At 43.5% G+C, this 22,419-nt stretch overlaps 1 protein-coding gene across 13 annotated transcripts in view; it reads right to left on the reverse strand.

The window, feature by feature from the left end:
- The window catches only part of PHACTR1 (phosphatase and actin regulator 1), a gene marked incomplete at its 3' end in the record, with an annotated part of 251,467 nt that overhangs the window by 117,088 nt on the left and 111,960 nt on the right, over positions 1-22,419 (reverse strand). The window contains exon 1 of one of the 13 annotated variants that reach the window (XM_083519369.1): positions 20,317-20,585. The exons of 7 other annotated variants lie outside the window; for them this stretch is intronic. Coding sequence is in view for 3 of the 6 variants with exons in the window: in XM_083519357.1 (XP_083375483.1) it covers positions 1,913-2,165 (253 nt within the window). Of the gene's footprint in view, positions 1-1,206; positions 1,377-1,912; positions 2,300-19,797; positions 20,022-20,316; positions 20,586-22,419 lie in introns of those variants that run through there. 5 more of the 13 variants (XM_083519360.1, XM_083519365.1, XM_083519357.1 and 2 more) reach the window with 5 other exon arrangements.

The following is a 22,419-nucleotide window of genomic DNA, read 5'->3' on the forward strand; positions in this document are numbered from 1 at the left end:
TAGCACTTTTCTAGCCTCAAATATGGCACTACTAAATATTCTATTGCCAAGTAAAAGCTCTACTGATTGACATCAAAAAGGTCAGGTTATTGTCCCTCTGTAAAGCTTGTTGAAATGTGTTTGGAACCAGAGACTATATTTTAAAGGCATGCATGTTCACATACATTAAAGTAAGAACAGCTCCACTTTCCCTGTTATACTAGCTTCTAGAAATCTGAGTCCAGGGATGGTGATAATAAATGGGGCTGATGCAATACATTTTGAGGCAGATTTAATTAAAACAGTCAGCGTATATTTCAAATCAGTGGTTTAGCCTGCTTTAGGAGGGATAAATGAATCATGCTAAGGTTTTAAGCCACTTGCTGCTCCTGCCTGGCAAATCCTCAGGTTCCATTTCCAGTGGTCTCTGCTGTCATCAATAATAAGCAGAAGGGGAGGGGGCGGAAATCAGAGCAAAATATACTAAAAGGCCAAGTGCTCATCTTTGGTACAGTAGTGCAATTGAAAGAAAATTTTAGATCTCTCTCTATATTTTTTTAAAAAACCTTTTGTTGCTCCCCACAAAACTGAACCATGTAAGTTAATACAAAGAAAGTAATTACCGTATGTTAGCATATCTGCATTTATGAAATACATTTAGGGGGGGGGGACAAACCACCACAACTATTTCATTGCAACTGCCCTGCTTTTGGGTGACAAGGAACTGCCAGATAATATTTGATTCACCCAAACAGAATGAATAAATTTACTTTTAACAATGTAAAATTCATCCCAAACGTTTAAAAAAAGGTGAACTAAACTGGTGACAACTGCAGATAACAAACAGCTCTGAGAGTTGTGTGGGTCCCCCCCCACTCACATTTCCAAATCAAAAACCTTTCACTGACCTTCAGGAAACAATCTCTGCTAGCTTACCCAACTCAGCTGCTTCTAACTCAAGCACATTTGTATTTTAAATAAAACATGAAACATCCTGACAAAAAAAAAAAAAAAGGAAAAAAAATCCCATAGCAAATCCCCTGGCAAGAAGATATGGTTGGCAACATCCCCAAAGATGTTTTTGTTTGGGCTGGATTTTATGCCTTCTTGTAGCTTTCTGCCTCTTTAAGTTGCTGACTCTGGCAAAATCCTAAAACGCTCTCATTGCTCATTCAAAAACATTTCGTTTGTTCTTTACAGAGATACATACAAAACAGAACTGCATACCTGTATAAAACCCCTATTGGACTCTATCTGAATGCACCCCTCTTTGAATGTTACACTCAGTAGTGTCAGAGGAGAGTGGGGAGAGCAGTTGGCAACCGTCTGATACAAAAGGTGGCACACTAATTCCAGTAAGATTCCATCCAAGAACTCTGCACACATCCCAGTATATGTGTTTGCGTTTGGAGGTAGCAACACAATGTGGGGGGAGGGGGAGGGATCACACGAGAGTGATCCCACCAAAAGCCCTCTCCCAAATCCCAATAATTAAGTAAACTCTGACTGCGGCATGTTGATAGAAGGAGGGGGTGGGGAGTTGCTGTAGCCCAGATGAAAAAGACTAGTTTAAGCAAGCCATTATGATGATGATGGAAAAGCAAGCAATTCACGGAGCCGTTTCTGTTGCAGCTATAAGGAGAGAGGGCTCTGCTCTGTGGGTGCTGCTGGGCTAAGGCAAATGAAGGTAAAAGAAACAAGGACTGTTGTGCTTTTCCCTCTGCTTGGCATGCCAAACAACTGCCAAGCCCATCTTATTCCCTGCCTCTACTTTCTCCCTCCTCCCAGAGTCCCTTAAGTAGCAAGCTTACTAGCAGCCAGTAATTGGGAGTCAGGCACCTATGCATATACACAATCACCACCGGGAAAAACATGCTCTCTCTCGCACTCTTCTCTCTCTCATATAATACAGACTAAAGATCAGAGCACTCACCGTCACGGGCTTCCTCTCCGCGACTGCAGTTGCTGCATATGTGCTTGATCTCCTTGCCTATGTGACAGTGTATCACAAAAGACACGTTGTTGTTGTTCGTAATAGGCTCTTTCAGTGGCTTCATCCTCACCAGATAAAAAGCTCTTTTTTTAGGCTTCTCCTCACTCTGGTCTGGAGAGGAGCCATCCCTGCGGCCGGAAAGGGATGAAAAGGAAAGCATCCCAGGCTGCTTGGTGTGTGTGGAGTCTGCCATCCGCTCACTTTCGCCTTAGCCTCTCTCTGCCACACACACACACACACTCTCACACACACGCAACTCTCCCTCTCACACCCCCAGCACACACAAGGATTAAAAGGGGGAGGGAGGGGGAGAGAGAGGACAGGATGGGGGAAGAGGCAGAGAGTGAGAGAGGAGGGAAGCGTAGCCGAGCCTTGAGTGACCTATGTGACCCCGCTGCCTTAACCAATCAGAATGATTGGAGCTGCAGGATGCTCTTCTCCAACCATACCTGTGTCACCTCATCTCACCTTGCAAAACAAATGCCACACATACTCACTGGCAAGCTACAAGAGCCCTCCTTCTCAATTCCCCTCTATGGGGCACAAGCAGAAGGCAAACACTGGGATGCACTCTTCGACCCACATAGCAGTCCCGTGTTTTCTTTGTCCTGAAATTTCTAGAATTTTGTATTGATCTATTATCACGGGTCTGAGAGGTGCCCCCCCCATAAACCTGCTATTTATTGCTGAATTTGAACAAACACCAATCTGTGGAAAACCCAAATAAAAAAATTTATCCCTCTTCTGAACTGGTCCTAAAATTGCTCCTGTACAGGAATTTGCATTCCCCCCCCCCGGGAGCTCCCACTTCCTTTCCCTGCCTACCACAGCAGGATATTTGTTTCAGTTTTCCAGGCATGCTTAAATTTATTTTATTTTATTTACCTTTCCCTGTTTATTAGTCCTCATATAAAAATTGTGATCAAATGAAATACTGTATGTGCAAAGCATGTGTGTTGGAAGGGTCCTGGCTCCTTTTGTATATGTCAAATGATTTTCTGATTTATCTGCTTTCTGGTTATCTGGTTTTCTGATTAGCTTGCTTTCTGATTTACCCCAATTCTGACTCTCTGCCATGGGTAAGCAGAGTTGATGACCACATGAAAAGTGGACTATTGGTTATAGGAAGAATAAAAGGGAAAACACAGGGTTTCAGGGGTCTTTCCTCAAGTAAAACCCAAGGCAAAAATCACAAGTGGGAACACCCAGCCCTGCACCAAATTGAAAATGAGGCAAAAAGGTATGGACTTAAGGGAAAGTGTGCCTAGGCACTAAAGCCACATTTTTCAATTCCTTTGTGTTCTCCACTGTGGTCTCATTGCTTAAGCACCAGCTTTAGCAGCGGGAGCCACCCCACTTAAGCGGTGTGGGAGGACAACATTTCTCTGAGTGAGGTAGACAGCAAAGTGACAGACAAAAGATTGGACTTGGCTTAGGTCACTTTGTGATGGCCACTGGTGGCGGGGAGATCCAGCCTAGACTATAAGTATCCAAGGGAGATACTGCAGCTCTTGGGGTCAGCTGCACTTTGCAAAAAGGGGTGATGGGAATAAAAAGAGGGCATTCATCCCAAGATTAGCAGTCGGCAAGGGATTCGGAGAGTCTGCTCTTCTTGGTGACCCCTGGGCGTCATTAGCCAGGGAGGGAGGATTCCCATTTTTGAAGAGCTTGCCCCGATGTCACCAGGCCCTGCCAGCCACTATCAATGGGCATCGTTGTGAAACACTGGACAGAAATAGCCATTTGTGTGTTTTAAAAGATAGGCCACAGAGGATGCAAGAAGAGACAAGAATGTGCAAAGGCCAAGGGAAAACTGGCATTGCTGAATACAAACAACAGAGGAACGTTCCATTATCTTATACTGGGATAAGAAAGTTGTTTTTTTTAAAAAAATATGAGTCACAATATTGAGTAAATGGAGTTCATTTTTCAGCAGAAGTTACTGGAGCACTTAAAAAAAAATCAGGTTGCATTGTGACAGCAGAAAAAGCAGATTTATGCAACTATACAACTCCTCTCCTCCAGCTTTAATTAAAAACTGCAATCTGCATATGTATTAAGAATTCCAAAGACCAACTGACAGATGCACATCCAACCAAAGATGAGGGTTTTTTTTTGGTGGGGGGCGGGGGACACCAATTCAGGAAGCAAAACCCCTAAACAATAACTTAATCAGGTGTTTAATTGTCCCCCACCCCAACTGACTCATCAGATTTGCTCATAGGAAATGGATGGCGACAGAAAACTGCATTGAAGCTGCTAACTTTCACATTACTCAGTGCAACATCTAGCACAGGGGTCTGCAACCTTTAAGACAAAAAGAGCCACTTGGACCCGTTTCCGAAGGGAAAAAAAACTGGGAGCCGCAAAACTCGTCATTATAAAAATAACTTTTTTCTCACTTTTTTATTATTTCTTTATTTGACCCCTCAGAATTACTCCTCCTCATAGAAATAAACGTTAAATTAACAAGTTACCTTTTTTTTGGTGTGTATTCTTCACTCCCCTTCAAAACAGTGACCAGTATACATGCCCCCTTTCAATGCAGTGACCAGCGTACATGCCACTTACAATGTAGTGGGTGGGAAGGTGACGTCGGGACGGTGCGTGACTAATCACGCACCGCCCCCATGCGACGTCACAGCCAGTACAGCGCCCGCCACAGTGGGGAGTGTCGGGGCGCACAATGCGCCTCCTCCCCTCGCTAGTATCCACCCCGGAGCCGCGGCAAATGTGTAAAAGAGCCACATGCGGCTCCGGAGCCGCGGGTTGCAGACCCCTGATCTAGCATCTTGTATGCTTGCAATTCAGTTGACAGGACTTAACTTTCTAGGCAGCAAATGTGCTATTATATTTTTAAAATATTATATACCCTGCATTTCCCGAAGAAGAAACTCAAGATGGTTCATTAAAAACAACACGAAAGCTTGGAAAATACCATTACCACATGAAATAATTATTAATGCTGGAGGGGGATGGAGCATATTTGATTCAGGTAGTGTGAAGCATGGGGAATGAATGTGTGTGGGGAATGGTAGGGGCATGTATGAAAAATAAACAGAGCGGTCCATTGGGGCAAACATCTGTTATGCATGTTAAGAGGGGGGAAAATATCATACAGGTTTGGGGGCATTTGGTGTACAGTAGTGGCTGCCGAGGTCATATTAAGCCAACGAATGGCGGGGGTGGAGGGAAGAGAGAATAAACTTGCTTAACAATGCATATATATTATTGTGTTGTGGTGAATATAAGCCCATATGAGCATAAATAAGAACATGCAACTGCAGGAACACAATGTCTTACAAATGGGAGGGACATTTGTTTTCCTGTGTGCCAAAGGAGGCCACAGAAGAGGCAAGGCTTATGGGTGGCAGGGATCACACCATACAAGTTTTCATAGCGTCAGGTGTAGACATTGATATTATTATTATTATTATTATTATTATTATTATTATTAATAAATAAATAAATTTGCAAAAGAAAATACGAGTAGATGGCTATGTTCTGTGGGGTTTGAAATAAATTCAAATGAATACATTTCAGTCTGGACTGGACTGTAAAGTAATCATGTCCCTAAAAGGGAAGGAGGACAAAGGAAAACAACCACAAATCTAGTGAACAGATTGCCCCTCTCAACAGTGCTATTTTTCTAGAAAAAGAGGTACCGGAACTCACCACAAACGCCTCCCTCATTCTCTTAGAGTGGCAATTGCGCCCACCTGAGAGGAGCCAGAATTGAGTTCCAGTGAGTTCCGGCTGGAAAAAAAAAGCGCTGCCTCTGAACCTGTCCTCAACAAGAGAGAATGTCTACCACCTGGGGCAATCTGGAAGCAGAGAGGCTGCTGTGGAGGAAGACTTAGGTAGCTCTGCAGAAGGGAGTGGAGCCTTTCACAGAATCTGCCTACACTCTGCTTGACTTAGCACCAGTTGTCAATCACGTAGCACTAAATTTTCCCCTCAAATTAGCAGGAACATAAAAAATAATAATAGACAAGTCAATTTCTACTCTATGAATAGAATGCTGTTTCTATTTGTGACCTTTGGTTGGCTAGAATGCAAAGCACAGAAATAAAGGAAAGACATTTTTGACAGTATAATTAATATATTCTCTGGAAACTCACTCCCCCTCTGAACTAATGTAAGCTCTTTTGCACAGCATGAAAATGTATGTGAAGAGACTTTGGTGACAAAGGTTGAGGAACCTTGGTGGAGGGTAGGATGAGATGCTGGAACACATGTTTCCTCTTTGGAGAACATTTAGGTCCTTGCAAAACATAATGCCCACAGCCTGCTATTTCTGCCCTGCTCCTAACTTACAGTACAATCCTGGACCTGTCTACCTAGAAGTAAGTACAACTGAGTTCAGTAGAGCTTTTATCCCCCAGATAATCAGCTATAGGGTTGCAGTCTCACCTTTCATGAATCCATGTTAGGTGAGCACCTACACATCATTAGAAAAGAGAAAATACATCACTGTAAAAAAAGGACAAAATGGAATCAAATTTGCATAAAAGTTACATATGCAATTTTGAATGAACACAGGTAAATTTAGAAATACCGTAGTTACTATAATTTAAACAGAAATACAATGCATCTCACCCTAATGGGGAAAGCTGTGACCTGGTGACCTGTTTGGCTGCTCAGGTGGGTTGAACATTCACTGGATTGTATTCAACCAAGTTCTTCTCAGAGTAATCCTAATAAAATTTGTGGACTTGACTACCTTAGCTATGTTAATTTTAATGGGTCTACGCTGAGCTGAATTTAGTTCAATACAATGTTTTGAGTATAGAGCATAGAGGAGGGCAACCCATGGTCTGTGGGCTGCATGTGGCCCCCTGGGATCTCTCCCAAACCCCAATCCCTGCCAAAAACTGGACTCTGAGGTTGAGATGGGCACTCAGCTTGGAAAGTTTTACAGTGGTACCTCGGGTTAAGTACTTAATTTGTTCTGGAGGTCCATACTTAACCTGAAACTGTTATTAACCTGAAGCAACACTTTAGCTAATGGGGCCTCCTGCTGCTGCCATGCCGCCGGAGCACAATTTCTTTTCTCATCCTGAAGCAAAGTTCTTAACCCAAGGTACTCTTTCTGGGTTAGCGGAGTCTGTAACCTGAAGCGTCTGTAACCCGAGGTACCACTGTATAGAGATGAAGGCAGCACTGGAAAAGAGCCATGCCTGCACAAGCAGAGTTGAAGCTGCTGCAAGCAACACTCTTTCCCATTTCCCCCCTTCAACTCTATGTACTTTTCCAGGGACAGTGCAGCTCTCAAAAGTTGAAAGAGGAAACTCAATGCCTGCAACAGGAAAAAAAAAATATCAGTGGGCTTTTCTAGGCATAGCCCTTTCACTTCTCTATGGTGTGGATTTTAAGGAGGAGAAGGGAAGGGAATGACGACAGAAAAACTGGTTCCTTTAGTTGCTCTGCTTCATATTACCAAAGAAAAACTGTTTTATTCCATCTATTTCATGCTTGCAATGCCTGCCTTGCTGAAATTTCAGGGTGCCAAACAGAAAAAAATAGTGCTACTTCATTTCATTTGGCAATGGTGGAAGAGCGGGGGTTGTTGAAATAGAAGGTTTATTTGAGAAAAAAACTTAAGGAGGGGCAGAAGGGGAAAGGATAGAGGGAAAGAAGGGAGGGAAAGGTAGTGTAAGAGAGAGAGAGAGGGTAGTCCAGACTGTTATTTTGCAGCGGGGATTAAGGTGTATACTGGCAAATTCAGGTTGCTTAGTTAAAGTGGATCTGGCACTCTCACACAATAAGCACACTTCCAAAATGTTGGACTTTTTGCAGTGACAGGAAAATGCACTGGAAAGGGAAGGGAAACAATTGCTTGATCTGATATCGTACAACCTTCCCACAAACAAATCAGAATGCATGCAAATCACGAATTAATTCTCAGTATACAGGTCCCCCGACAGCAAACAGAAAGTGCATGTGAATGAGTGTGGCTGTGCATGTGTGAATGGTCTTGCCTACTGCCATGCTGCGCCCCCCATGTATCTCTTATGGTGGGGAAGGGGAGGAGATTGCTCGCTTCTGATATAAAGAATATGCTCAGATTTTTACTAAACTGAAGTTACCAGAATGTGGGGGAAAGAAGGTTTACCATATAACTGCTTGAAGAATATTGATCTCACAGCTGGGGAGGGCAAACAGCTGCACATGACATGCTGTATACATATAAATGTATGCTTAAAATTATACAACATCCTCATCTTTAAATGCTCTCGCTGCATGACTCTGCAGGCAACGTGAAAGGCATTGGAATTCAAACCAAACATCCTGAAACAAACCCCATCAAAAGCATTAACCATGCTTCAATGAGAATGTTGATGCACTTCCAGGTCAATGAAGCTTATTCTAAGCAAAACATCTGGACCATTGTAAGACGAATGCTTTTTTTTCTTTTTCTTCTCTGCAAATTTTTGGCTGAGGTTTTCACTTCAGTTCCTTTCAAAATTGAAGGGTGGGCAAATTTTACCCTGTGTCTGGCTGTTTTGCCGATATATGGCATTGTGGTGTAGCTCAGGAAGACTGGAGTTCAGATCCCTAGCTGGCCACAGAGCTTTCTGAGGGGTTGTTTTAAGGATAAATTAGGTTATCATTATTTATTCTATTTATGTTCCTCCTCTGCTCCCAAAGGAGCCCAGTGTGGCAAACATATCAATATTAAAACATTTTTTATAAAAATCTAAAAATAGTTTAAAAGTGATTTTAAAAAATAAATAAAAACAGGTTGCCAGAAACTGTCTTTCAGCCAACAACTGCCTGGGTAAACCCAGCTATTTTTAAATTCTTCCTGAAGCTCAATAATGAGGGGACAGATGCACCTCACCAGAGACAGCATTTCACAAATGAGGAACTGCCACTGAAAAGGCCCTGTCATGAACTAACAAATGCAGTCACAGCACCACACTGAAGAATACTAAAAGCTGCAGGTACAACAGCAGGTTTTTCAAAACTGAACTTGAGCAGTGATATCTAGTGGTATCATTCTAATTAAATTAGTGGTACCATCACGGCTGGACTCTGGAGTGGAATTTCAGGGGGGGCCCACTCAGAAGAGTGAGCAGAAGGGTCTCCCCAGTGCAGAAGGGCTGGTTTACCACATTCAGAAGTAGGCGAATTCACTATCTAAAGATCAGGGTTGGGCGAGGGGTGGGGGTGGGGGAAGTAGTAAGTCCAGAGTCTAAAATTACCTAACTTCACCACTACATTAAATAATTTAACAAGTTATCTGCAGAAAGCCTCAAGAACGCATCTCAATGTGTGCAGTTTCTATTTTCTAATGGACACAGATTCCAGGATGTTGGTCTTGAAGAATGTGGCAGATAGGAGAAAGAGCTCCATATATGATGGGGACAAGTCTGTAGATATTAGGTGAAGCACACACATTTCCTAAATGACTATTTATTTTCTTTGGTGTTTGCTGCCCAAAGCTAGGTGGTTTAGTGGGTTGAATGTTAACACCTGCAAAGGCTTTAAATTTTTACTGCACTCTCCCTTTAGGCAAGCTTTTGGAATAACATGTGCTACAAATAAATTGACATGAATGTAAATGATGCTCAATCTCACGTAGGCTGCAGTATGCTTGCATTATATCATAGTTTAACATTCTCTCTCTCTCTCTTCACCTCCCCCCAACTTGGCTACTTCTCTAGTTCACCAAACTAGTTTGAATAAGTTTTGTTTTTTGTTTTTTAAAAAAGATCAGATCCTGTTTGGCTTCACACCATGAAGAACTGCATGTAGAGGCCTGCAAACACATCATCACAGAATGAGCTAAATACTTGTGATGTTATCAGTTGGACACAGATCCACGCAGATGTCCGTACACCATTTATTCTGCACAGCTGAAAATAAGAGGTGCATGCATGACACAGCAGAAGCTGGTACATGGTTGTGCGTTTCCAAGGGGAATGCCAATGCCTTGGCCTTCTTAAAATCCAACTAATCATTTTTCTAGGAACCTCAATTAAGAAATGTCAGAACCCATCAGGGATTAATAGCATAGGAAAGCTGACAGTACGTAGCTTGTTTTAGCCCTTGAGATGATCACGACGCTCACCAAAATGCAAGACTAATACCTTCCCTTGATGAAGCCAAATGGAAATTAAGATGTGCATCAATTTGTAACACTGTTGTAGCTCCTTCTCTGCAGCTAAGTAGGCCTGGACCTTGCTGTTATGTGAATGGGAGACTGGCACACACAGTCATCCTGAGCTCCTTGTATGAATGTTATACATGTAGCAGATAAACACATTGCTGCCTAAAGCCCTTTGCCCTTGCAATACTGCTGCCTATTTACAGTATGTGCTATGAGGGTGAAATTGGTTCTTAGCAAGATTTGCACATCACACACAGACAGTGGCTGCTCACATGGCCAGTTCAAATGGGCGCCACTGGACTAAGTAGTTCCCACGGATATTTGCTCTTCCCTACCTATGCCGACCCTTTTAATTCTCCCAGTCTCCTGTGTCGTTTTTTGGCGCCTCTCAAGTTGTTGTCCCCCACAGCTGAGCCATACAATGGCCTAATGTGCCTCCCATCAGTGGCACCACTAACTTTTCAAAGCAGTTGGCATGGTTTGGTAGAGCAGCAACTTCAACCTGGATCTCTCATATTTCACCCAAACTTTCCTTCTGTTGTAATGTTGCTGCCTGCCACATTGAGGGAGGGAGGCAGTGATTTTCAGAAGCTACAACTATAGCCAAACTCAGGATGCCCCTGAACTTCTGGTTCACAGAAGCCACTGCTCTATCCTCCAACATCAGCTGTAATTAGTTGCCAGCCTTTTTCAAGTGATTTGGCAATTATAAAGTATACAGCTGCTGCCAGCATGGCGCAGAGGGTACAGTCCCTGCCTGTGTATTTTAAGAAAGAAGGGACACCCACACAATGCATAACACAGAGAAACAAAAGGCAAGTGCTTTTTGGATACAAACTTAAAAGTGGCACATTTAAGAAATAAGCTATAGTTAAAAAAAGATGCCAAAGCAACGTATTGCCGTATGTTAAATAATAACACCATTGCACAAGCTCCTAGATGAGGTCTGCTTGTTCTCTTTCCCTTCGCTGCATGCCTCATCACATCTAACCTCTGGGGTTTTGTGAGACTGAAAGTTACCCTTTTATAGAACATGTAATTGAATAGAGATTTCAAAAGAACTTGCTTTCTAATGGATGTCAACCGGTTGTGATTAATTCCTTCTTTCAGCCTGGCTCTTCTCAGGCTCTCTCTCCACCCCCATCCAAACTAATGTTATTCTAAATAAGTAAATAAAGAGAATTTAAGGTCTAAAGAGACAAACTGCTAAGCACTGCTGCTGCAATCTGTATACCTCCCTGGACGAGCTCAGAACAAATATATTTGACATGAATAGAGGCTGAGCAGCAGTATTAATGCTTGACGGACCAATCACTATCTTTTCAAACTGAATTTCACCCCCACCCCCCTTTTCTTTTATGTATGGTTAGAGAAAGAGATTGTACAAAAAGTAAATGATAGTCATGTCAGTCCATAAGAAAAATCCATTTTAAGGCAGTATCTTTATTAGGCCAGCCAAAATGTCACAAAATATCCCCAGAACTCTTCATCACATTAGAAAGCAGGAGGGATATGAAAACTTACCACTTGTATGGAAGATGTTCTTTATACTTTCTGAACAACAGAACTACAATCAAGTTCTATTTTTTTAAAATAAATGCTATAAAGCTCTTAAGCAGGGTGGGGAGGCCTAAGTTTACCCGAGCAGGGCCAACCGAAGTAATTTTCATATTGAAATTTTATTATGATAAGACTTCAAGAGCCTTTTAAAAAAGAAATGCATAAGTCATAACCTGTGTAGTGTAGGGTTAGATTTTGGACTGGGAATGAGAAGGCCTAGAGGAAAGGCAAAAAATTAAATGCAATACTTTTCAAAAAAAGTGAAACAGAGCAGTCCAACAGCCCAATCCTACGCATGTTTACTCAGAAATAAGTCTCATTGGTTCCAGGGGCTTGCTCATCATAAGAAAAAAGGGTAGAGATCTTTTCCTGTTCTATTGCTGTTGTCACAACAGAAGCCGAAAATTCAGGAAATGGGCCTGGCATTTCTCTGAGGAGGGCCCAGTTCCCACAAGTAAGGCTCCGACAGTATGATTGTCTGCAACAGGAAGCTAAAAGAAATTCGCAGAATATTGCACTGACAAGTCATTTTTAAAAGCAGAACACTATGGTCTAATTCACTCTAATTGGCCTTTTCATTCCGACATTTGTGAGAGACAGATCCTGAACACATGCAATAACATCACATTCAACAGCAGGGTGAAAGGCAAAGCGACAGCTTTAAATAACACCCCTGCCTTGTGGAAAGCTAAGCAAAGAGGGAGGGAGAGGAGGTTGGAAGCTCCAAAGCAGCTACAAATCTGGCCACAACCAGTTCAACATGACAGAGGGAAATGTTACAGTACACACCAAGAATTTGGTTTTATTGACTTCAACGTTTGCTCACTGAATGCCTCTCTTATAAGGGCTCTGTATATGTATGGCAAGGACACAAACTCTATAGTATATACTCTGTTTTTACATATAATTCACTTTCAGATAAAAACTACTCAGAATGGCCTTCCTTTCAACAAGCAATTAACCACATCATATTTCAAAATATTATTGCTCTTTCGTTATTTGAAGCTCTCAGGTATGAATGCATTACCTGAATGTATTAGCATTCTATAAGCAGTGCTTATATTTACAGTGAACACCATTTATGCAATAACCTACCCAGGTTTTTAAAATGCATGGTGCCTTGAAATGAGGGGTGGGGAATCAATCTATTTCTCCATTTCACAGGCAGCTATAAAACAATTTCACTTTAAATGTAGTGGCCTTTTTTACAGTTCCATTTCTTCTTTGAAATAATAAGAGCTTGACTCACCCAGCTATGGATGTGTTTTCCTCCTTGCTGATATTTAGCACAGCTGTAACACTGTAGGTAGTATTAGGTCACATGTGCACTACACATTTAAAACAGTACTTTAAACAGCTGTGCCTTCCCCAAAGGATCATGGGAACTGTAGTTTGTTAAGGTACTGAGAATTGTTAGGAGAGTTGCCATTTTCAGAGTGGTTTCACATTGAATCCCTTTTACACAGAAGGAGGTTCAGAAACTTCAGCTGGTGCAGAATTCGGCGGCCAGGTTGCTCACTGGGGCAAGATGGTTTGAGCATATTACACCGATCCTGGCCCGATTGCACTAGCTGCCAATTAGTTTTCAGGCCCATTTCAAGGTGCTGGTTTTGACCTATAATGCTTCCAACAGCTCAGGACCACAGTATCTCAAGGACCACCTCTCTCCATATGAACCTACATGGACGCTGCCATCATAATCTGAGGCCCTTCTTTATGTGCCTCCTCCAGGAGAGGTCTGGAGGGTAAGCAACACAATTGTGGAATTTGGGTGGCACCTTCATTATACACCTTTAGGTGCCAGGTGAGAACATTCCTCTTCAACCAGGTCTTTGACTGATTAACATTTTTGAATTTAGGAAAGGGATGGAAAAATAAATACTGGATATTGTCCAACCGCTGTGTAGAAAAAAGGGAATTGTATGTTAATCACTGATGTTAAGAAAGTGATGAGTTGTTTTTGACCTTACCCAGAGAACAGTTTGATTCTGACCTACAAGCTGCCTGTATATCAGTCAAAAGCAAATAAACCATTGCCATTAATTATGAAGGCATCTCCAAAGTATGAAGAACTTATTCTCTGGAATAGAATAAGAATAAGAAGAAGAAGAAGAAGAAGAAGAGTTTGGATTTGATATCCCGCCTTTCACTCCCTTTAAGGAGTCTCAAAGCGGCTAACATTCTCCATTCCCTTCCTCCCCCACAACAAACACTCTGTGAGGTGAGTGGGGCTGAGAGACTTCAAAGAAGTGTGACTGGCCCAAGGTCACCCAGCAGCTGCATGTGGAGGAGCGGAGACGCGAACCCGGTTCCCCAGATTACGAGACTACCGCTCTTAACCACTACACCACACTGGCTCCACACTGAGAACGAAAGAAAAGACACCCCTGTTATGATGGGAAGACAAAACACAAGCCTGCACATTTGATACGTCCAAATCAAAAGCTGCCTTTAACGGTGTACCACATCCTTCGAAAGAACAGAGAATCATGAAGATATGAGTGGTTCTGCTTCACATGGGTTTATGCAAGCATTTTATGTAGTTCTCTCCCATGCAGGTTTGGAAACAAACTCACAACATAGAAACAGTTCCAGTATTTTACACACTGAGGTAGGCCACATTCAGTGGCTGTCATGTTGAAATGAAGCCGTGTTTTGATGGGGGAAAACCTTAAGGTGTCCTGCAGGTCTTCAAAACAGAATATTTGGACAATATGAAAGCAGCAGACTTTCATAGAGAGTGAAGCTCCAAACTATGGATGGCCTTCAACAAACAACTCTTCCTCACCTTGTGTACTGTTGTTGCTAGATCTGCTTCAGGAGCCAATTTGCAGCTATCGACACCCGCTTCCCTATGGTTGGCCTCATGCCACTCTGGAAACATGTTTATGAAGGAACCAGATGGGTCAGATTAATGATATGTTTCCATCCCATAGTTAACACTGCACAGCCAGGTGGGAAGGCGGTGTTTACTTGGGACGTAACCACATCTCTCACCTTGCCTATGCTTTCCCTTCCTAGATCATTATGTTATAGAACGGCATTGGATTGTGCTGAGAGGAAGAAGATCTGGACTATTGTGGGATAATACACATTGGCCCCGAGGCGGGCCTACTTCTCCCATTATCATATTTATACTGAGAAACATGTGGCAAACAATACATGGATCTTAAAGCATCAACTCTAGTCACGCAGCATGAAATTTTCATATTCATTCACATTCCTGCCCCCAAATGTGACTAATTCACAGAAAAGTAGCATTTGTGTAAGAATTTGCAAAGCATCCCTGAGTGAAACTATGGCTATGTACACACCGTGCATTTAAAACCCTCCATCCGAATCCTGGGAACTGTAGTTTGTTAGGGGTGCTGTGGGGATAAACTACAGTTCCCATTATTTTGGGGGGAGAAAAGTGCTTTAGATGTATGCTGCGTATGCAGGGCTCTTTTTTTGGCTGGAACTTGCCGGAACTCAGTTCTGGCACCTCTCAGGTGGGCGCCATTGCCATTCTAAGAGAACGAGGGAGGCATTCATGGTGAGTTCTGGCACCTCTTTTTCTAGAATAACAACACTGTGTGTATGTAAGCCTTCAAAGGGTTGCTCCTCAACAGATCGCTCTATGCCTTCTAAACCAAAGGTAGGGAAACTGCAGCCCTTCAGATGTTGTTTATCATAGAATCATGCAGTTGGAAGGGACCCAAGGGTCATCTAGTCCAACCCCCTGCAATGCAGGAATCTCAACTAAAGCATCCATGACAGATGGACATCCAACCTCTTCTTAAAAACCTCCAAGGAAGGAGAGTCTACCCCCTTCCAAGGGAATCTGTTCCACTGTTGAAAAGTTTGACACTCAACTCCCATCAGCCCCAGTCATCAGGGCCAATGGTCAGGAATGTTGGGAGCTTGTGGTCTACAACATTTGGAGGGCCAGAGGTTACCTATCCCTGTTCTAAAGAGAAGACCACCTGGTTGGTAGGAAAGGGGAGGTGGCCAGTGTTAGGGGCAGGGGGAAAGAGAGCAAAAGCAATGAAAAGAAGCTTCCATCTCAGCCCTGCCCTGTTACAGCCAGCTAACATTAAGCCGTTGACGTAGCAGGAACAGGCAGATGTTAGGGTTTTGTAACAAGAAATGGAAAAGAATGTACTACTTAAAATATATATTAAAAAATAGCTGCTTTAGCTCCTTGAGCCCAATTCTTTGCTTGCAGCCTTCTAGCTAAAGCCAGCAGCAGAAGTGGTTCAACAAGAACAGTCTCTGAGAGCCACAATGTGAATTATGTTGTTCTCTTCATTGTGCAGTGTTGGACTTTGGCTGCTCTGCACAGTAGACTAATGAGCTGAATTTAGCTATTTTGGGAAATTATATAGAATTGTGTTCCAAAGGGGCGGGGGATGAATTCTGGTAAAACAGAAAAACACTGGCAGCCTGGCATGCCCCCAAATCTTTCCAAAGTTTTTAATAATAATAAAAAAACCACGAAGAAGAAAACATTAAGGGTAGGGTCAGGTGTGTCTTTGCCCTTTGTTTTGTAATTCTGCAGAACGCAATGAGATTAACTACAATGAAAACAAATTGTCCCTTCACTGGGCTGATGACCTAATCAGATAACTGGCACTGCCATTTTTTTACTAGGGGTGTGGTAGAATGACTCCAGTCCCTCCTCATGGACAGGTGATCAGGGTTCTTAAAGCTGTTCGTTGTCCAGCCCACACGCTCAAAAAGTGACTCTGGCTGGGTGCAGACATAATGCAAAATGAACCCATAGTGTGATTGGTGCTTCCAAACATAGAACAGGCAAGTTCAGGTTTAGAACTGCTTTTGTTTCCCACCTGCCCAGGAGTGAGCTTCAGAAGTTCCATCACTCCCATGCCCGTGATGTTAACAGCCTCTCAAGGCCAAGTTATGGCTCTAACCATGGTTTGTCAATGATCCAGATGTAAAAGCAAATGAATCAGCACATAATGATTTGCACTGACATCAGCAGGCTGCACTGGAAGATGCTAGCCGAACAGCAGCCAAGAGATTTGTCTGGTTCTTACTGAGCAAGGTCAGCGCTGCCATGCAGCAGGAGGAAGCAACCTGATTGAGACAGCACCACAAGGGGAGGATAGATGAAGCAAGGAATTGAGTGGCACTGTGGGTTAAACCACAGAGCCCAGGACTTGCTGATCAGAAGGTCGGTGGTTTGAATCAAGAACAAGCAGACTCCTCTAAATAGGCACTAGCTGGCAGTGACAGTCTCAAGAGCATAACTTTCAGGCAAGCTTCTGTTGTTGGCACTTCTCACAAATCTAACCCAATGAAGCCACCATGCCAAAATGAGAGCTTACAGTCCTAGGATTAGTTACAACCTATGCGGGTGGCGCTGTGGGTTAAACCACAGAGCCTAGGACTTGCAGATCAGAAGGTCGGTGGTTCGAATCCCCGCGACGGGGTGAGCTCCCGTTGCTCGGTCCCTGCTCCTGCCAACCTAGCAGTTCGAAAGCACGTCAAAGTGCAGGTAGATAAATAGGCACCGCTCCGGCGGGAAGGTAAACGGCATTTCTGTACGCTGCTCTGGTTCGCCAGAAGCGGCTTAGTCATGCTGGCCACATGACCCGGAAGCTGTACACTGCCTCCCTCGGCCAATAAAGTAAGATGAGTGCCGCAACCCCAGAGTCGGCCACAACTGGACCTAATGGTCAGGGGTCCCCTTAAACTTTTAAAAATGTTGGTCCTAGTGCAAGTAGGGGGCACCATTTGGGCTCTGCTTCAGGCTGGACGTCTTGGACAGGCTCCATGACTGAGAGCGCCCTTCCAGCCCGACTGAGCTGCCACTGCCTGGCCATTTGTGGTAAAGGCAAGCTTTCCCCTCCCCATAAAAGTGGGTGGCAGTTCTTCCCAGTGAGCTGCTTCACCAGCTGCTGCTGTTTAAAGATAGGATAAGTTGCAACCCAGCCATAGGAGCCAACTCCTAGGGACTGAGGGGACTTTTGCCCCACTCAATAAGGTATTTGAGGGGGCTGGGCCTCCCCAAAGTTGATGGGCATTGCCATTCAAATGGTGTGTGCGCACCATGTCATGTGGTTGATTGTGTGGTGCAGGTGGGGCTTAACCCACCCCCCCCCATATTTTATTCCAGTTGGCACCACTGGACCCAGCAAACACAAGTTGCTGTAGCATTATGAAAACTATATGGGTGAGGACTTGGTCAGCAATCTGGTTGGGAGACCAGTGTAAGCTGTGTCTCTGTTTGATTAGAAGGAGCTCCTTGCATGTGCATGTGTTGTTGCTCAAACTGAAGGGAGAAAGCTATTCTGCTTCATTATACCCTGATCCCCAACCCAGTTAAGTCAAAAGTGCTAGGATATAAGCTGATTTATTCCTTTTACCACAAGAAAGCCGACTTTGAACAGAATTTTTTTGGGATCACAGAGACCTACTTCCTGAAGGGATGTATTTAGGGTTGAGGTGCCAGTCAGCAGGTAAAGGCAGCAGGGCAAACAGCCCAAACAAATCCTTAGGAAGGAAGAAGGTAGGATAATGCCTCTTCAGCTTCCCTCGACATCCACCACTCCTGTTACAAAAGTAAAGAGTCTTCCCTCTTCTCTGGACCTTCTCGAACCGACTCACTCACCCCTCTTTTACTTGCGTCCTCCCGCAAGGATATGTTTCTGCCTAAATCTTTGTGCTCCCTATTCCCAGTCTAGTCCCAGCACCTTGTTGTTTCAGGTTCCCCCAGGCCAAGGAGAGTGGGAATTCCTCCCTCAACCCCCAGCCTGAGGATCGCTTTCCCTCATGGGGAAACTCTCAGGGACTGCCTGTCATTGCTGGCAAAAGTGGGTGAAGCAACCAACGTCCTTCCGAGCTCTGCACAATCAGCTTACAGCCACACCAAAGCCAGAGGTTTCTGCACTCACGTCTTTACACTTAGCTGCCCACTCAGTCACACAGGAGGTAGGATCACACTTCACACTGGCACATTGCAGCCAGGCAAAAGAACTCAAAGTAAGCGCTTGGAGTGGCGTGGGGAGAATCCTGAGGACCAGCGGGGGGGGGGGGGGGAGAGAGAGAGAGAGAGAGAGAGAGAGAGAGAGAGAGAGAGAAGAGAGTGTCCTGGAGGGCCAATCCTGGTTCTGAGGTTCTGCTTCCCCACCCTGGCACCAGTCTCCTCCTAGGCCCCATCCTAGGAGGTTACCTAGGTAGAGGATGGCACCCTCAGATAGCTGACAGCTCAGTCCTGACATGTAGGAAGCTGCCTTTATTTCCACTGTACTCATCCTGAGTGTAATGCATAGAAGTTAAAACTGGGCTTGGACTCCTCTAACAAGAATCCTGCTTGTTTCTGGAGACCCCCCCTTTTATTTTCAGACACTTCCACCACACTCTTAAAATACTATTTATTACATTTTTATCTCAAACTTCCTCCAAGGAACTTGGGCCCCACTCTCCCATTTTATTTTCACAACAACCCTGCAGAGGTTAAGGTAGGCAGAGAGTGAGAGTGTGTGGAAATCTTATGCAAGATTGCACAGTGAGCTTAAAGGCTGGTCTCATGGCTGAGGTAATTGAACTCCAAGTCTCCCCACTCGAAGTCTCTCTCACACACTAGCCAGCCACTGCAGTACATTTTTTTAAGTGAATCGTGTTGCAGCAAAGCCCTCTCATCTACCACCAATACCATCAATGGTACCATTAGCAAAAGGCAAAAGATTTATACCTGAAGAGAAACCAGTGTGTGTCAATGGCACCACTAGTAACACAATATTGATTTATTTTCCTGTGATTGTTTGGTACATAGAGGCTACACATGCCCCCCCCCCCCATTTTGATGTTTCCTCTAAATAATTTTGTTTTCCAGAGGATCATGTATGCTAGGATCCAGCATTTACTGCATACCTCAGTTTGGGTCAGAATTGCATTTCCTGGTCTGCAAATCCTGGTTGCCAGAACTGTTCCTGCCCTCCATTCATTCATACATGCTGCGTTTGGGGCAGGCACAGGCAACAGCTGTCATGGACAACTGTGGCTGATCTATACAATCAGACAGAAAGATCTTGTAAATTCAGACAAAATGGATAAAGAACCAGGAGGTGGTGTTGAGCAGCAGAGGGAGAGGGAAAATTCGACTCGATAGCAATGGAAATGAGTATTTTATCATCTTGCCTACCTGATTTGAAAGACCACAAAGCTTCTTTCACATTCTCTGGCTCTCCCAGCAACAGCTGTGCCTTCTGAAACTGAGCAACAGTCCCTTTAAGTGCCGTGCTCTGAAAGCACATGCATACACTAAACAACCAGACTTGCAGTGCTGCCAGTCCAGCCCCTTCTTTTTTGGATTCAGCTGATGGGGAGCAGGAGAGGGAAGATGGCAAGCGGCAATTCTTCACCAGCTAACTCACAGAGAAGCCTGAGCAAAACAAATCTAATTAGCAGCCTCAAAAGGCACCGAGAGACAACGCAAAAGGGCGATGATGTTTGATTTTCAACTTGTGCCTCTCCCCATTCCGATATACCCTATAAATAAAAGAAGTCCCTTTCACAGAACCCTTGTGGTTTCCAGACATGCCAGCTGCTACCCCCTTTCTCTCTCCCCCCCCCCCGGCTTTCTCAGTCACCAGAAAGAATGAAAAAAGTAATAATGCATGGCAAGTGTGGAAGCTGAGAGGAATGAGATTGCTGTACTTACCTCCACCAGGCAACGATTCCTAGCTCCTGGCAGAGGTCTCCAAGGAGCAATTCATTTTGTACAAAATTAGATGCAACCAGTTTCAGAAGCAGCGCGTGATTGTGAAGGGGGTGGGGGCAGGGGAAGAAACCACAGGTCCAGCCTATTCACCTTACGCACTTGCCCTTTCCCTGTCCAATTCCAAGGCTTTCTACTATAAATCAAACCTCCATGTGGCTGCTGCAGCATCTGTCTCCTTCAGATGCATCTGCATGGAAATAGCATGCTACTTTCTTTGGGGTGGGGAAAAAAATAAGTTTTAAATACAATTTGTTCTGCTTTTTAATATGCAGTTTGTCTCCTTCTGCAGGGAATTACTCAGCCAGTCACATGACTCAAAGTAGCACAATTATATAATTCAAACTGGGCTCAGGCTGTTGTGGGGAGAGGGGGGCGGGTTACATTCTGGGAAGCCACAATCAAATCACAGCAACATGGAATAGTGTGTTCTAATAAAGCAGGCTCCGTGGTTGTTTTCACCACTCCTTTCCATAAGGGGAAATCAAGGACCTGCACTGTTCAGCATCAACTTCACCTGCCCCCAAATTGGAGAGCAATACAAAAGACCACAGGAAGTTCAGAAAACAACCAAGTTGGCTAAAACTGCCAGCTTTTGGATGGAGGAACTGAGTGTTTCTTACTAGGCTGTATGTGTATTTTAAGATTTTGCACAAGTGCAACCTGAGCCTTCCTGACTGCAACTGTGGGCTCCAAACAAAGCCTGCCCACCGAGTCATCCTCAAAAAAATTCATGGCGGGTGAAACTTTGCACTGCCCAATAAAGACCAAGCAGGCTTTCTCCCGGGTAGACACTTATCGGATAATGTGAGAAACATAATTAATATCTTAGAAAAATTACAAGTGAACATAAATACTAAAGCAGTTTTGATTTTTGTGGACGCGGAGAAAGCCTTTGACAATATTTCTTGGAGCTTTATGAAGAAGAACCTACAGGGGATGGGGGTAGGCCAAAGCTTTGAAAACGGTATAAGTGCAATTTATGGGAATTTATTTAAAGACAACTACGAAAAATGCTGGGCTGAAGTGAAAAGAGATTTAGAAATTTGGTCAAATTTGAAGCTTTCACTGCTGGGCCGTATTGCTGTGATAAAAATGAATATATTGCCTAGAATGTTGTTTTTGTTTCAAACATTGCAAATTGTGGACAAAATGGATTGTTTCAAGAAGTGGCAGAGAGACATTTCTAGATTTGTCTGGCAGGGCAAGAAGCCTAGAATAAAATTTAAAATACTAACAGATGCAAAGGAAAGAGGTGGATTTGCCCTGCCAGACTTTAAACTTTACTATGAATCAGCAGCTTTTTGCTGGTTGAAAGACTGGCTGCTTCTTGAAAACGCAGACATTTTGGATTTAGAAGGTTTTAACAATGTATTTGGATGGCATGCATATCTGTGGTATGATAAGGTCAAAGCACATAAAGCATTTAAAAACCATATTGTCAGGAAAGCATTGTTTAATGTTTGGATAAGATCTAAGGATTTATTGGAAAATAAAACCCCAAGGTGGCTGTCACCAATGGAAGCGAAAGCTCAGAAAAAGCTCAATATGGAGGTCAAATGGCCGAAATATTGGGAAATTTTGGAAAAAGATGGAGACAGACTGAAACTGCAGAGTTTTGAGAAATTAAAAAAACAAAGTGCGAGACTGGCTTCATTATTATCAGATAATGGAGGCATATAATTTGGACAAGAAAAGTGGCTTCCAGGTGGAAAAATCAAAATTAGAAACAGAACTGTTAGAACCCAAAACTAAGATTTTGTCAAAGATGTATAACTTGCTGTTGAAATGGAATACTCAGGATGAAACGGTGAAATCTGCTATGATTAAATGGGCACAAGATGTTGGACATAACATAATGATGGCTGACTGGGAATAGTTATGGACCACAGGTATGAAGCTCACGGCATGCAATGCCTTAAGAGAGAATATTATGAAAATGATATACAGGTGGTACATGACCCCAGTCAAGCTTGCAAAAATCTATCATCTGCCCGATAATAAATGTTGGAAATGTAAAGAAACTGAAGGTACATTCTTTCACCT

Source organism: Podarcis liolepis, assembly GCF_965112155.1.
Source record: "Podarcis liolepis genome assembly, chromosome: 8".
Classification (NCBI taxonomy): domain Eukaryota; kingdom Metazoa; phylum Chordata; class Lepidosauria; order Squamata; family Lacertidae; genus Podarcis; species Podarcis liolepis.